At 36.1% G+C, this 17500-nt stretch overlaps 1 protein-coding gene across 1 annotated transcript in view; it reads right to left on the bottom strand.

The window, feature by feature from the left end:
• The window catches only part of LOC113822006 (rotatin), a 24318-nt gene that overhangs the window by 1597 nt on the left and 5221 nt on the right, over nucleotides 1-17500 (bottom strand). The window contains exons 9-33 of the mRNA XM_027374519.2: nucleotides 17219-17488; nucleotides 16925-17086; nucleotides 16175-16578; nucleotides 15796-15949; nucleotides 15388-15597; nucleotides 14691-14894; nucleotides 14175-14348; nucleotides 11151-11286; nucleotides 9313-9986; nucleotides 8778-8892; nucleotides 8050-8277; nucleotides 7315-7411; nucleotides 6874-7000; nucleotides 6542-6735; nucleotides 5885-6017; nucleotides 5302-5485; nucleotides 4688-4877; nucleotides 4133-4302; nucleotides 2901-3199; nucleotides 2621-2716; nucleotides 2312-2515; nucleotides 2019-2220; nucleotides 1613-1854; nucleotides 1264-1401; nucleotides 581-704 (exon numbers count right to left, since the gene is read on the bottom strand). Of these exons, the coding sequence (XP_027230320.2) occupies nucleotides 581-704; nucleotides 1264-1401; nucleotides 1613-1854; nucleotides 2019-2220; nucleotides 2312-2515; nucleotides 2621-2716; nucleotides 2901-3199; nucleotides 4133-4302; nucleotides 4688-4877; nucleotides 5302-5485; nucleotides 5885-6017; nucleotides 6542-6735; nucleotides 6874-7000; nucleotides 7315-7411; nucleotides 8050-8277; nucleotides 8778-8892; nucleotides 9313-9986; nucleotides 11151-11286; nucleotides 14175-14348; nucleotides 14691-14894; nucleotides 15388-15597; nucleotides 15796-15949; nucleotides 16175-16578; nucleotides 16925-17086; nucleotides 17219-17488 (5131 nt within the window). The remainder of the gene's footprint in view (nucleotides 1-580; nucleotides 705-1263; nucleotides 1402-1612; nucleotides 1855-2018; nucleotides 2221-2311; nucleotides 2516-2620; nucleotides 2717-2900; nucleotides 3200-4132; nucleotides 4303-4687; nucleotides 4878-5301; nucleotides 5486-5884; nucleotides 6018-6541; nucleotides 6736-6873; nucleotides 7001-7314; nucleotides 7412-8049; nucleotides 8278-8777; nucleotides 8893-9312; nucleotides 9987-11150; nucleotides 11287-14174; nucleotides 14349-14690; nucleotides 14895-15387; nucleotides 15598-15795; nucleotides 15950-16174; nucleotides 16579-16924; nucleotides 17087-17218; nucleotides 17489-17500) is intronic.

The raw sequence follows: 17500 nt of genomic DNA, 5'->3' as shown, positions 1-17500 counted from the left end.
GCATTGAATCATTTAACATAGTGATGACAGTAAACAGTACACACATAGCTAGGTATCCATTATTTCTTAACAAATTTTGAACTTAAACATGATCTCATGAACAGTGGCATAATAAATCATCCACTTACATAAACAACATTGTAATTCATATACCAAGGTTCTGTTATCCATCCCAAAATTTACATGATGAAAGTTATGAATGAAATTAAAGAAAATTAGATCTATTATGAAAATCAATATAAATGAATAAGTATCAGTCCATACACATACCACACTATACTACATCAAAGTATACCAAACTCAAAACTTAGCATACTGTCCTCTTAAGTTAGCATGAAACCCCAAACTTTTTTGTATGCATACTATCTATAACAAGTGATTAGTAAACTGTTTATGAGAGGTGGCTGGTGAACTTCTTATAAAGAGTATCTAATAGGACATGCCAGCAGTATTTTACACCAAAATATCTTGAATAACTTTGGGTAGCTTTGATTTTAAAAATATAAATGCAATCATAATTGGTAACAAGACCACCCAAAAATATATAAAATATTTTTCTCCACAAATTTGGTACTCTTACCTGAAGACAGCAGAGCCTGAGCACACAGATGATTTCTTGATAAGTTTGCAGCAATCAAAAGGGCTTCAATTTTAAGGCTGGGTTGGAGAATGAGGTCACGAAGGGTGCCTACCCAACCATATGTCTGGAAGCCCAGAGATTAATGATCATTCAGAGTAGTCTACACTTGAAACAATTTCTGTAAAATGTGTATTTCTTCCCATGATTCCAAATGAGGGAAATGTAATAGAGACATCCATAACATCCTTCATTGGGTGATTTGAGTAATCTAGATTTGCCTTTGCTCCAGGTGGTAATAATAATGAGTTTGTGCTCTTCATATTTTTTACTAGTTTACAAGTACTGCATCTACTCTGACAGCCATATTGAATGAGCAAGCACTGAAGTAAAAATACTGCAAAAGAAAAAAAAGTCTAAGCTGCTTGGTGATAGTCCTTCATAAAACAATAAACACAATAAATGTGGAAGAGCAGGATAACACCAAGTTGCAAACATATATGAATTCTAAATCCCTGAGCCCTTAAGTCTGCAATAGAAATCTTTCTTTAAAATCTTTAGAAAGTACAAATAAAAAAGGTAGTATATATTTGTAATAGTAAAAGTTTGTGATTCATGTTGTACTAGTGAATGAAACAAATCATGGAAGATTACCAAACCAAATTGTAAAAATACCGAATACTTGCCTTACAGACAGACATCTGCACCTCCTGATGTGTAGTGAGAACCACCATAAGCTTGACAATGCTGCCTGTGACTGTCATGCCATCCTCCAGTGCCTGTTTACTGTCTAGCCATTTCATTAGGGCACTTACTAGGTCACACTGCAAGAATAATAGACTGAGTTTATCTAACATTATGATGAAGAAGAGAACATGATACATTAGCCTATTATGGAGGTTTTAAATTTACTGGTAATCTTAAATGACTCCTGACAGTTCACAATTTTCTTTCCAAAAGATTTGCTGGTCATATATTTTTTTTATCACAATATCAGACAAAAAGTGAAGTACTAGACTATTCTGAGATATTTACCTTATTCATAATCAGAGTACATTCTTGCAACCGTGCACAGTTAGTTAATAATGAGATGGCCTGAATAAACCTCTCTTTGGGTAGATCTTTGAACCCTATATGTGATCCCCTGGTATAGTTAGGAAGTCTTGCTAACTGCTGGTAAACTAATGTAGTAACACATGCTAAAAGAGGTCGACTTGTGCGTGTAGCACTCAGTGCTACACCAGGCAGTCCACTTGTGCGTGTCAGGAACAAGCAGGCTGAAAGTAAATTAATATTACAAACGATGAAGGATACTTAACAAATTGCCACACCTCTTTACAATATGAATGAATCAGACTACACTAGCACTGCTGGCATTTATACTGTTATAAAGGTTCAGAAACAAGTATCATATATGGGAAAGAACAGCATTATTAGTTACCCTGATGGTGTGCAGACGCTGTCACCATGAATGTTAACATGGCTGTGAGGAGGGGAGGAGTACGGAGGGCTGGTGTCCACAGCTGGTGAAGGAGAGGGACCAAGACCTCTCCTACAGTTTCAATCCAGCGTCCCCTGCCTTTTACCCAGTTGTTGGCCACTTCTAGATATTGGATTGCTAAAAAGGCATCTTCCTTGATTTCCTGCAAAGCAGATTATATAATTTTTATGTAACGAAATGCTAGACTGTAAAGAAAGATTGATATCATGAGACTACTGAGGCCAATAATATACCTTTTTATTCATAAGCTGAGTAGTGATGTGAATATTGATGTCTTGGATCTTGTTTGTAAGCTGGGACAAAGGCCTCATCAGAAAAGGAATGAATGACAGACGCAGATGATGTGCTGCTTCTCTGGCACCTTCTGAAGCCAGGAGTAGGAGCTTCAAACACTCAAGGAGGAGGTGCTGATGTTCTGGATTGTGACTCCCTTTTAACTGTGGAAATGGAGCATGATGTTAATGTATATTCATTTTACCAATTAAAATAAATCATAATTTGTTCCAAGCAAGTGCTATACACAATAGTCTTGCATAAATTACCTTTGTTGTAGTGTTGCTTGCTGTGTCCTTGATTTCATTTTCATCACACACAAGCTGGATCAGATGTCTACAGAGTTCCCAACCAGGAGAAACATCCTTGAATCCAAATATATGATTAATAAATTATCTGACTCTATAGGAAACACAAACAAAAAGATCTTCAATTAACATACCTAATATACTATTTCATACATTCAAAAGTAAATATGCTTTTTACAAGATTTATATAAATTACCTTCTCTACTGTAATAAACTTCAATAAAGTAAATATCATGGTTACCTGATCATTCAATAACCTCACAGGCACATCCAAGATGTTTGCAAGGGTAGCTTCCTGATCATGATGAGCTGTAACATCACTTGAATAGACACTTGCAAGGAGACTGGACACAAATGAAGCCGCTGCAGCCTGGAGTCCAAGAGGGGCTGTACTGTGGAGGGAGGCTACTACTGGCTGTAGGGTGTGGACAGGAGAGAGTGAAATCCACTCAAGAATGTGTGCTGCACCCCAGTCTCCTGCCCATACAAGGGATGTCAGCACCTCCAGGCAGACCATGCAGATGGAGGTGTTTTCCAAGCCTGAGTAAGTGGATATAATTGAGGAGAATATACTATACTGCCAGATAAAACATTAAATCATTCCACTAAAAGAAAGAAATAACAAATAAGATCCATCTGGCTGAAAAAACTACTGTGCAATATGCTGATTTTACTAGCAATATAAGGAAAATCATAATGAAATGCTACTGTAACACAATGAAGATGTTAATATGAGAAAATTACCTTCATACTCTAGTTCATATAATCATTATCATCATTAACAAAGATAATGATGTACTGACTCCATATACAACTTTTCCCATATGCAAAATACAGTAGATGTTCTTTAGTAAATGGCTTATATGGTCTTGTTAAGAGTGGAATAAGTTAAATTGATGGTAATGCACCTGATGATTTGGCTTTTCTATCTGCATTTATTTCCTTGATGTATGATGTGGACTTTATTGCACTTTGAGTCACATCTATCACACATCTTTATTTTGTTTGTTACTGTTTTAATGTAAAAAAGTACTAGTGTGAAGACTGATGCTGTATAGAAAAGTAATCATTCAATGCTTTTCTTATAACCTGACAAGGGAATACTCTCCACTTCTTTGATCTATCAAGTGTCAGTGCAGTAAATTCTTACATCTGGTAAACTACTTTCTACACTTCTATTTGTAACACCTGAACTGTACTACATGGGCTCTTCTTTGGTCTCTATCAGACATTTTATGTTGCTTTTTACAGAAATACTTTTAGTACATATATTATGAACTGGACTAAAATGTTATATATAATATAAGGGCATCGCCCTACACTTGTTTATAAAAAGTAAACAAAATACTAAAATTAAAACTGAAACCAAAGAAAACTACAATAGCACATACTAAACATGTCAACATTCTGTATCTGGAAACAAAAATTAATAAACAAATATTACATAAATACACATTGCAACATGTAATTTACCTGAAGACAATACCACAAGGGTGAGATGTCCTAGGCTTGTATCTCTAGCAAGAGGCAGCACTTGTGTAGGGTCATACTTCAGTACTGTGCATAAAAATATCATGGCTGTCTCAACTACTTTTAGGTGAACTTCAGAAGTTTGGATGAGGCTCACCACATAACGAAGCTGTCTGAAAAATGAGTAAACTATGTTAGTCACCACATTCTGATCATATATTGCATAAATATTTCAAGTATATGTATACTTCTGGTAAAAGTCATTGCATTATAATTACATGAATCAAAATATGCCAAGAAAATCCAAATTTGTACAAGAAAGGCAATTAGCAAAGTTGGCATGAGAATTTTTAAAACCTTAAATGATAACCATTAATAATAGATATACATCAACTTTGAATACTTATCTAAATATCAAAGAACTGATTAATTATCTGTTAAAGACAACAAGATGAACTACTGTGAATCTCTCAAAACCTTAAAATGGCTACCAATAGCATATGTTTCTATGCTGGGCCTAATGAAGCACAATTCTAGGCCTGATCAAACACTACTTACTTGACCACCAGGGATATAATTCCATGTGATGTAAGCTCTAGAATAACTTGTGAAGGCCTAAGAAGCAAAATGTTGTTGAGAAGCCTAAGAAGAGTCTCATAAAGCTGCAATGACACTAGTGAAGGTGTGTTGTGGTTGTAATCTTCAGATCCAACCTCACTTTGGCTGGCTCCAAGATCATCTGTACTGACTGCAAATGAAGATTTTTCACAAGTTAGATGAAAACCATAAGCAGTATAGTACATTACTTTCTTGGGAAAAAAATATCAAACTGATTTCAAGAATGGAGCTGAAAATACCATATATTACGTACAGGGTTTACCTAAAGCCAAGGAGACTAAATACAATAACAACAAAAATGATTTCAATTTTATATTAATAAATATACCACTTTTTTAATCTCTATTCTCCCATCTAGCCAATCAACCTTAATATACATTTAGAGAAACAGTACTACTTCATTAATAAACCTAGTCTTCCATATCAGACCTGTATAAAAACTTTACCTTTCCAAAACATTGATGTATGAGGTTACATCATTCAAATGAAAAATGTAAATGAGGCCTACAAATTTCTACTACTTAAATTCATTCAAAGAGTAAAACCTTCACTACCTGGTGCACAAAAGGAGCTGAGTCGGCTGAGGGAAAGGTCCCAGGCAGCATTTGGGGTATCATGAGTGTTTCCTATAGGTTGCTCTTGGTAAATCCATAGTTTAGCCATAGATAGGTACATTACACTGAAGAAATTACAGTGCTTTAACAGTACCATCAATGCTGGAACCCCTTCCACAGAACCCTGGTGAAAATATGATTATCTAATAGATGCATTGCTTCCAAAATTTGGCTTTTAAACTTTGAAAATCTATATGATTTATGCTACTTCAAATATGAATAGTTAAATTATTCTAATGTAATATAATTTAAAAATACATATTAGAAAAAGCAATTCTTTAAATATAGTCAACCAGAATGAAGAAAGAATAGCCTGAAGTATAAATGGGTATAAACATTTTCCCCCATACAAACAAACTATTTTCATACATCTTATACACATATTCTAGACACACACACACACACACACACACAAAACAAAAAATCCACAAAAATATTCATATGCACAAAAAGGTAAATAAAAATGCTTTCCATTCTCTAACATTACATAAACATTCAGCATAATTAATCCTAGTATACTTACCCCAGTGAGAGTGTCTGAAACCACTGGAAACCTCCATGGGCTATTGGCAGTGGGTTCTTCCTCTGTCAAATTTATGAGGAGCTGCGCAGCCAGTGTTCGGACAAGGCAACTCCGACCAGATGCCAGCAGATAGCTTGTATGGATGAATGAGGTTATTTTGAAAGTCCTTTACTATGCAAAGTATCAGTTCCCAGCCACATTTATCATCATTTTCATAAATATTATTACTGCATGCCATTATTCAGACCATAAAATTATATGAGCACAGACACAGTATCTTGTATGCAAAGACAAAAAGAAACATTGCCTCGATATGAATTAAATAAGACTGTAACTTTTAAAATTCACTGAAAAAAAAAACATGAATACGTAAGAGCCAGAGAGATTATAGGCACAAAATCTGAATCAGTTTCCAAGAGGAGGGTCATGGACTAACAGATTAAGGAAAGCTTTACCAACTAATATCAATGTCAGCTATTCTCTTCATCAAAGGGACTTCTAACAGTTTCCTTTCATGGGATTATTAAAACAAATATGAATCAAACTCAAGACCTGTTAGTAGTTAGAACATAAATCAACACCATAGCAAACCATTTAGAACAGAGGGTAATCCTAAAGGCCAACATCTCACAACATAAGAATAACAAGCAAACCAACCTAAGGGCTGCTCCCCAAACCCCTCCAGACACTTGGGTAAGACTCTCGTGCAGAAGCTTTGATCCCTGAGGTTGAATTGTCAATGCTGTTGCTACTGTGAGTCCAGTACTTGTCACAACTGGATCTCGGTAAACCCACAGTGACACCAACCATGACCAATCGCCTTGCTCTTCAACACTCCAAGATCCAATATCCTGAGGTTGGTAATTCATAACAAAATCCTTTAGTCTTGATGAAAAAATATAAATACATTACTATAGGAAAGAGAAAGCAAGATTCTGCAACATGCATTGTAATCATACATTATTACATGTCTTGACAGGAAACATTACCTGTGTGAGACTCCCCGATGGATGTGACAGCAGATGGATAAGAGCAAGGGATGAAGACAGGGTCACCATCCTCCCCATGTAGGAATTGTGGGCTCTACCACGTCCAACATGGAACGTACTTATCAACCTTGTGGACAAAAAAGTTATGTTTTGAGATGGTTGCACAATGGGAAAGGTGCTGTAAAGTGATTGCAAAGAAAAGTGACAGAAGGAAAATGAAAGAAGATGAAAGTGGGATACAATGCAAACTTAATAAAAATATAGAGGTATAAGGCAATAAAACCAAGTACAAGAAAATGCATATACAAATAAAAATAGTTATTCTATATGAAAAGAAGAAAAAATAAATTAATAAAAAAATAGACAGATCATTATAACAGGAACAAGTACAAATGTATTTAAAATAAAACATGAGAATTAAAAACAAACTCAAACACAAACCTGATCAAGCCTCTTGCAAGCTGACATGCAATTTCCTCTCCTGGCCATCCGGTGTTTGTCACATGAGCCACACACTCTACTGTGCAACCAAGCACCGCTGGATGAAAATCAAAATTGCATAAACTATGCTATTCTTGGATATTTGGATAACCCAAAAGAAAGGAATCAGTAACCTGTTACTAAGGTAAACAGATAAAAAACTCATGCATACAGCTATATCTAAAAGTTATCTGTGGCAAGACATGCATAAAGTTTCATTGAAGTACTAGTAATATAAAGTAACTAAATATTCAAATCTTTAATTTTTTTCTGAAAAAAGTGTTCTTTGGTAGTAATAACAGTAGTAATAGCATTAGAAAAAAAATTACATATTTTCCTATTTACCAAGCAGAATGCTGACATTTCAAATCCCAATATTGAACATTACTTCCTAGGCTTAAACAAAGTCTTGTAGCTGATTGTATTCCCTCTCTCAAAAGTCAGTATCGCCACAATAAAATTAAATCCCTTTCCAAAATATATATGCAAGTACATGTGTGTGTAAAATAAATATGGTGGATTGAAGTCAAAACAGGACTTACTAGTTTTCAGTTCAAACCTTTTTGTAGTCTACTTAAGACTCAGAAATAAGTCAATGAATAATAATCAAAATAGCAATACTTAATTAGAAAATAAACTTAGGAAGTTTATGAAAGAGGCAAGCAGACTATTACAGCAAAAGACATTCCAACTAACCTAAATTGTAGTTCTGGAGTTCATCATTTGATTTCAGAACTGGCAAAAGTGCTGTAGTCACACTCTCAACCAGCTTATCAAAAGAAAACTCTTCATCCGTGTCTTGCAGGGATGGATTTCCACTTATGTACTTCAAAGTCTGGCGCACGAGATTGGTGATGGTGCGGAACAGGCGCACTGACAACAGGGCACGAGGGTTGGGGTCACTTGCTACCCAGTTTGCAGCACCTAAGAAGCAAAGGGAAAATGGGATTGGCAATAACTTGGAATTTATCTTATTTATCAAAATGTGAGACCCTAACATTTCATTCATTATGTTTGAGTTCACAATTTTTCTGTGACATGAGACTGTTGATACGTGATGATTGCCAAGAAAAAATACTATCAATCTATGGGAATGTATAAATATACCATAAATAAGGAAAATACAAAAGAGAATAAAAACATTAATTATATGACATGACTATAAATATCTATATTCTTTACAATATATAAAATTATAAAGGAAAAAAGTAAAAAATTACCTAATACAGAGGCATATACATTTAAAATTGCTTAAAATAGTCAGTCCTTGTATTTTCCAAATTCTATTCTATTTACAAAAGTTAAACACATTTTCTTTGACAAAGGCACTACATCAAGCATTACACAGTGCAACTCTATCTTTAAAAGAAATGCTTTTCCAGCCTCATGGATAAAGGAATAAAATTATAAAACTGTAAAATTACCTGTTACTCTCAGAGTTTGGTGTAGGGCACTCTCCTGATTGACAAGCTCATTCATCAACAGCTTTACAAGCAATGGGAATTTGGAGTTTCCATTCTCTTGCGATGAACCACCAATCTGAGATTCATATGATACATTAAATATCTAATGTGGTACTCAGGTTGGAAAGGCTCAAATTACGTATGTATTACTGCATAATACTGTACAAACAGTTCTATTCATAATAGACAATTAATGCTTGGTCATATATTTTTCATAAATTCTCATACAACATATATAAGCATATGTGTATATGTATGTATGTATGTGTGACACACACACACACACACACACACACACACACACACACACACACACACACACACACACACACACACACACACACACACACACACACACACACACACACAAACACACACACACACACACACACACACACACACACACACACACACACACACACACACACACACACACACACACACACACACACACACACACACACACACACACAAAGAAAATGAAAATTCAACTTACCATGAGAGCCATACTAGTTGCATTCAATACATGAGTGAGGAGCTGCTCATCCACTGTGGAATTTGGCCGCCCAGTAATGAAACGGTTGAGAGACTGACTCCAATCATGAGTTGAAAGGCAGTCTGGCGTGTCTGACCAGAGTAAACGATTTTGCAAAAGGGAAAAGCTCAGGGCATTTACATTCTTTTTTACTTCGTGGTGAGATGTGGCATTTTCTGTGTTCTGCAAATGCTTACTGATTACCAACTTTAAAACAGATGACCTCAGCATTACCACATTGCTAGTTGTCAATTGTAAGTTGTCAGAGAAATTAGCAGACTGACCAGGCTCACCATCTAGATTTTCTAACCCTCCTGCACACACTGAAGCCCACACTGACTTGAGAAGGTTCATAACCTCCCAGTCTTCTTCTTGAAGTACCTGATACAAGGTCCTTACTTCCTCACAAAAGCCCTGTTCTTCATGCCAGGGATAAGTGCTACAAAGGAAGGGTAAGTGAAGTCTTGTTGGTAACAGCTCTGGCACCATGATAAAATCCTTGCCTCCAATTATTTTTTCATTTTCCTTTCTGTTTTGTATGTTATCCAGCTGTATGATCTCATCAAAGAGAAGCAGAGCCATGAGACAAGATGCCTGACCCCTAATCCGTTCTTCTGCATAATAGATATGTGCAGCTGAAAAAAGAGTATTAAAATCTTTTTTCAAAATCCTTTATTTGTCTATTATTACATTCTAGACAAAAATCATAAACTGCTATGGCCAAAAACAGACATTATTTAGCTTACCAACCTATATCAAAAAATAAAAATAAAATAAATAAATAAATACAAAATATTAACATACACATCCACATACAACCATCTTTTTCCTATATTTTAGTGAATGCAGATTGAGGACTGAGGCAATTGTAAACAAAACAACTAAAGAAAGAAAGGCAGAAAAGGATGTAAAAACAGTGAGTTGAACTTTCACATGATTAAAAGAGACTAAAAAGTACTGTGAGAAATGAAACTGAAAAATGGGAATAGGGAGGAATAAACTTTCCCCAGTATATATACAGCTCTCTTCAATTAATCTTTCTAATCAACTGAACCACTTCTGTGTTTATCATGGGGGGTCTGGAAGGTTTAGTTCTTATTTGGTAATACTAAGTATAGCATTAAAATTATCATATAAATAAATATTTCTTGATGAAAGGCTGGATTAACTGAATTTTTATGGCGCAGTTAATCAAGTTAAAAAAACAATCTTTCTTTAGCAACCAACATCTCTGTGCACCAGTGAACCTAGCAATTGGATCCAATCATCTGGATATCCCTTATACTTCATGTATGTATAAACTGCCATTCACTCACTTAACCCTATGCTGCCAGGCATGGCATGTGCAGACATGCTCACAGTGAGTATAGTTTATCAAATGTATTTTACATAGATGGCTCCACAAGTCCCTAATCACAAATGAGTCAATCACTAGTCCAAGCTATCTCTTGTTTCCCCTTTTCCTTAATTTTGGGAAATATTTCATTTGATTTCATACTGCTATTAGTGCTATTAATAATACTGTAATAATCATAATAGCAACAATAAGAATAACAGCATCAATATCAACCCACTGGATCTAGATGCTTTACTGCCATCTTGTGATCCATAAAACAGGTATTAGACTTCTGTGAGCAGACACTCTGGCGGGTGTGTGGCTTGTAGGCTGGGCAAAATTGGACACTCACGTCCAGTAACAAGACAACATGCCTCCCCTTTCCAATGTTATATTCCCTTTAATAGACAATGCTAAACTGTATTTAGAAAAGAAAAGAAAGATGGGAAAAAATAGTCATTACCTCTCACTAAGCACAACAGAAGCTCCTCATTGCGTGCTAATGTTTGCCTTATGTCTTGAGAGTGAGTAGCCAAAAGCCGTAACACATCAACAGCTCCCGGTATACATTCTACAGTCAAATCTAATGCTTCTTCATACTGGAATATAAATAATAAGAGAATATATTCAAAGTACTGAAACATACCAGAAAAATTATATATTGTTTTACATTCCTCTATTTTATTCACATTGATTCATCATATGGAAGTATACTTACAGCTTCACATGTTTGCTCTGCTTTGTGTAAACATACATGATCACAAAGAACTTTTTGGCATTAGTGACACACTGGCAAAGTACAATATGCATATCAATATGTTTAGACTTAATTCTTGTTGCCCCCGAAATCCTGCTAATATTATCTAAAATATTACTAATAATCAAGTGAGGTACAGTTTTATTCATGAAGCAGCCATTTTCTTGCAAATCAGGATTTTCTATCGTGCTTGATCTATTTATGATCTTTCCAATTAACTTGCCCATGAGCAGAGTGCACTCTCATTGCCATATATGTCATCAGAATCCATCTCAAAGTTAATCATGACATATTTAATTGTTTTAGCAAAGACCAACTGAAAGCTGTTTGAATTATAAATAAATGCAGAAACATATCGATATCATCAAGAGATAACCAAAAGGGTGAAAGGGTTTTGTTTTTTAAAACCACTACTTAATCAGTGATGGTTCAGTAAATGGTTAATCCTTAAAGGTTGAAGCAAATATATATGCTAAACATCCAAGGTCATATTACACTTTGGTAAAGTATTGTGGTGAAAAGGGTAAATGAGTTAATGATTAGGATAAAGAGTGTTATAGGATAGTATGATAAGAAAAAGGGTAAAGGGGGGGGTGCAAATGAAGTAAATTGGAGATTATTATAGGTAAGGGTTAAAGGTATAGGGTGACTGGATGAAATGGCGTATCTGTTGCTGGGGAAGCTATAGGAACATGGCTTTAAGGAAAAAAAATAGTAAATGAGCTATTATAAAATAAAAGCGGGTAGAGATGGCTGTTAGAGAAGTAAAAGGAGAAGAGTCTGGGGGATGAGATAAGGGAATTGGGGAAGGAGGTGAAGTATCATGAAAAGCATCAGGGGAGGAGTCCGGAGAAGGAAACTGTTGCAAAGGAAGGGATTCACATGAGTATCCAGGTGAAAGAAGTAAGGCTAATGGAAAACGAAATGGTGTACATGGAGAAGGAGAGGATGGGGTGTGTTGGGAAAAAGTGGGAACTTGCGGGGGAGGAGGATGGATATCGGCAAAAACTTTGAATGCAGAGGGACTAAGAATAGAGGGACTGGATGGTGGATAAGGGGGCAGAACATTTTCCTATCATGGAAAAGGCCGGGTGACATGAACATGCTGTCATAGGGTAAAATGGCCGCAAACCAGGTGAGCAAAGGCCAGGGTGACGGAAAAAACTCACCACGACTGCACAAACCTCTTGGAGCGTGATTTGAATCAGTTGGCATTTAGAAGGGGCTTTGGCATTATTCCTATTGATAAACGAATGTGGAATGTAACATGCATAACCTGTGACCGGAAGAGCGCCAGCTCCAGGGAGGACGCCATTTCCATGCTGTGTACTATATTCCTGGCCACTGTGACCGGTGGCACAGGTTGTATTACGGAAAAAAAAAGGATATATGACAAATCTCCAATGTTCCATATTTCTTTTTTCTTGCACTGAGTTGTTTACTACATAGAAAGATGATATGGAGTCTGTGTAAGGAAAATAAGCTATTTCCATCTTGATAAAGCAAATCAAAAGACAAATATGAACATTGGAATATAACAAAAAAAAAACAAAAAAGTTTACACAAAATAACTTTGCAAAGGGGAGGCAGAGTCTTGTCACTACTCATGGGTGTATGTGCGGGCCTGGCATACACGGCACTAAGATTTCCGTGAGGCAACTTGATATAACAGGTTAAGAGAGGAGTGAGGTTCAGCAGGAATGGGTTTGCCAGTAAGGTCAGTTAGGGTAGATAGTGCACAAGCTTGGGATTCAGATGTAAGTGTGACCAGGCATGAACTATCAGAGAAATTGTGAAAGGTAACTTTGCCTACTTGTTTTTGGAGACACTGTTAAAAGAGAAAGGTATTCTCAGAGTAGGGGGCTGTGGGGGAATCAATCCCACATGGCTGGGCCAAACAGAGTACTCAAAAGGTTTGTAGAGATAGAGGCAGTAGAAGGAAGAGGGGGGGAGGAAGATGGAGTGGTGAGGTGTGAAGTAGTTCTGTGGGGGAATGGACAATAAGGATGAAAATTAGTAATAAGGAAAGAAAGGGTAGATATTGAAGAAGGCTGTGCAGTAGGATATGGAGAGAATGCTGGGAGAGAGGAAGGGGATATGGAGAGAATGCTGGGAGAGAGGAAGGAGTGCATTCTGGAGGTTGAGTAATAACCTGGGTGCTTTGGAATGGATAGAGTTGTCAGTAATTGTTGAGGAGTAGGTATTAGTATCAGTGGTCCGAGCCATGGTCAAAGGAGGGGTTGGGGTCAGAAAACAATCAAAATCAAATTCGGATAGGCTAGTTCATGAAGAGGAAAGTCTTAATGCCCCTATTAAAGGTAAAGAATCTTCATTATTGGCCATGGTGATCCTGAATGAAATGAGGAAAAGAAATGGTCTACTCCTCAGGGTCCCCATAACGGGTAAGGACTAGGCATATTAACCAAGGAAATATTGTGCCCATGGCTCTCAGAGGCTGTTCTTGACTGACACAAAGCCAAACTTTCATCCTTTCAGCATGGTTCCCACACATTAGGGATGGGACAGAAGATGGCGATGAAGAAGATACAGACGAAGAAAGGGGGAGAAGAAAAGACCAAGCAAAATTAGTTAGGGTGAGGGCTGAAGGCTCAAGGTAGGGTGTGATCCCCTACATTGTGTGTGTCTCCGTCTCATAAGCCCCATCACAACAACGAGTAAGGTATTGAGAGGGTGGTTTATTACACTTTCTTCTACTCACACACTTCTTACCTTCAACATGCCTACAAAGTTCATTACAATATACTGGATGGAGCAAAGCTGGAGGAAGGGTTGATGAAGGGCTGGGTCCTCTAAAAAGAAAGCCAGTTGTGACCATGCTGCTCTCCGCACCTCACTCTCACCAGCACTCATAACCAATTCCACCACCTTTGCCAATCTTCCTGTCTGTTGATATAAGTACTAAGTTTAGATGTGAATGATTTATGAAAACATACCTTCTTAAAGAATATATATAGACTAAGGATTTCAATATTAGTTTTTCTTCAAATAGCAAACCAAAAGTTGAAAAATCATAGGACTAAACATGCTCATGATACAAACTCTCACTCTAATGAAAGTCATGTTGCCATTTTCCATGATGTCTTGAAGAAGTTTGCAAGTTCTCCATGTAAAATACACTTCACTTAAAAATAATAGCAATCACAAGATAAACAAACAGTGATGCTATTACTTATCTATAAATCTCTTTGACACATATCAGTTATGAGACCACTATCCTTAACATACCTCTGTTGATATTCTGCCTTTCAGAAGTAGATGGATTGGCTGACTGTTAATGAGTAAGTCCTGATGTGTCATTAAATGGAACTCGCGTGGATCTGGGACAAAGACTGTTATTTCCGCTGCCAGTCTATGGACTACATGTGACAGGGCTTGAACTCTTATCTCTCTGTCCTTTGAGTATAAACACTGGAGGTGGAACTTTAAAATCTGTAAAAAAAAAAAAAAAAAAATAGCAAAGAAAAAGAAAAGAACATGAGGTGCAGCAAATGTAATTATCAAAGACATGAAACAATTAACTTCATTCTTGAGTCCTGAGAAAATTTTAAATATTCAAAATTCATCATATATGTTCTGGATTATTTTTAAGACAATATGGCAATGATGTAGAATTCTTTGGTAGTTCATCAGAGCCTAAAAAGTGGAAAAGCAAGTTAGTGAGACTTTAAAAGTTAAACAAAAATAGCCAGTTTATGTAACACCAAGCTGACCGTAGAATGGCTATTATCAACAAATTATATTCTAAGCAAATCCTTCTTTGTTTCTGAAATATAATGCATGATAATAATCAGCTTATTTGGAATCACAACTGTGATTTACTTCTCTACTATGGAATGATGTACTATATATACAACATAATCTGCCCTTAACTTTAAACTACTAAAGTACTAAACAGCAAACTTATAAACAACTCTTTCCATACCTTAAAATTTTCCTCTGTTCTATTATGTCCGTAAATGTCAGCTGGAAGATTAGCAACCGCTCGACCAAGGTTAGTGTCTGCATCTGCTAAAATCTGCATGTCTAGGAGACATTCACGCCAGCATTCCACAGCACTACCCCACACAGTCTGACTCATCAACAGTTTGCCACGAAACAGGGCAAGTAATATGGCCTTTGTTACTTGAACCACCTGTTGATTGTTATACTGCAATTAAGTACTTTCTCATCATCTCTTGTAGAATATAACAAAAATTTTAATAGAGTGAATCTAATCATATTAATAAAACCAACAGTTCCAGCTTATCAATTACATATATAATGCAAAAACAAACAACAAAGTTAGTATATAATAACTTAAAAATCTCAGCATATCATCATACACTCCTACCTCATCATTTTCATCAACCAGTCCACTAAAAAGAAGAAATCGGATGACAGAAGGTGAAAGGAGAATGGATATTCTGGCAGATCTACTGAGAGATGTATCTCCTACTTGTGATATTCCAATGCTTCCTTCAACTAACTTCAAAACACAATTGAACCTGTATAAAAAACATCATTGTTTTTAGAATAAAGGTAATTTTTTTCAAACGTTATGTATTAGAAATTTGTTCATATATACATGACAATACTAAATATATCATGATATGTATCACAGCAACATATGTATAAAAGAATACACCCTTCTTAATAAAGCAAAGGAATGCTCAGAATTATTATAAATAAATTCACAGTCTGAAATATGCAAACAATTGATATCATCTCACCCTGCTGATCTTAAAACATCATCAGGATAGCTTAAAACCTGCAGAAGCAACTGTCTCATCCTCGTCAGCTGCTCTGCATCCACATTTCCAAGAGCAATCTGCTTTGCCAACCCTCGCACTAGCTTCTCTACAAACACAGTGCTTTGGTGAATGCTAGCCACAGGGAGAGATCTTTCAGCCAGCTCAAGGAACTGAGCAAGATGCGAGGTGGAAGTCCTCAGGAAATCAGATGTGGCACAGAGACCTTGGGCAGCAAAGGTGATGCTCTTGACTTGCTTGGCTAGTGTGGGCTCTGCTTTACTGAGATGGGATAGGAGATATGCATGATGCTTGCTGTACTCTATGTAGAAACCACCATCACATAAGACTGACACCAAGCTTTTAGCTACATCATGATCTATAACCTGGAAGCAAAAAGTTTAAATTTTTAATTGTCATACACATGTATTTTATATTTCATTAAGTGAAGAGTTTCTGTAATTAAGACTGCTGTGAAGTTTAAAGTCAACAAAAGAAAGTATTCCCAAACTTTTAGAGAAAACTTATTAATAAATTAATCAATTCCACAATGTAATTCATAGTCTGGTATATCAAATTATAATATAATATAATATAAATTTCAAGTCTTGTAATCCTACTGCTACAGTACCAAAGAAAATTATATGAAATAACCTTGATAATGGAATATACTGTATAATTTCACATACTCTTTTTTACATTAATCACAACAAATTCTGTTTTTATTCTGACCTGGCAAGAAGCTTCCAGTGGCACAAAAATCTTGAAAATATTACTTAACAACAAACCTAAACAGTTTGTATCAGTCACATATTTCTCCAAATCTGCTGATAATCTGGCATTATTTCTCCATTCAAAGGTAGCTATAAGTAGATGAGCAATACTTCTTATAACCTGAAACAAAAGAGCACCTTTGTGAACACAAAATTACAAATGTGCATAGATATATATAACAAATTATCATTTATGAAATACTTTTCTCTCTTGATATACAATCATATTTTGGAAATATGATTCAGTATATACCCTTCTGATTCCACCAACTGCCTCCAGGATATCATGCTCATCACTATCGCTTTGCCAAAGTGATTCTGGTTCCAAGCAATGCTCCAAGAGTTTCAGACATGATAAGAGAAGACGAAGACTGGCAGTCTGGATAGCAGGACGTGGAGACACCAATAAAGGGCAAATGACATTCATGATATGGACACAGTGGCTGGTCACTGGTATCTGATGCATTCCCAAGAGTATAAACTCATCTCCATCATCTGCTTCATGGACTGTTGTGCTTGATAGCTGAATGGTAAA

This window comes from Penaeus vannamei, chromosome 34, assembly GCF_042767895.1.
Source record: "Penaeus vannamei isolate JL-2024 chromosome 34, ASM4276789v1, whole genome shotgun sequence".
In the NCBI taxonomy this organism is placed as follows: Eukaryota; Metazoa; Arthropoda; class Malacostraca; order Decapoda; family Penaeidae; genus Penaeus; species Penaeus vannamei.
Note: the sequence above shows the minus strand (reverse complement) of the source record. Positions and strands in the feature narration are given on the sequence as shown.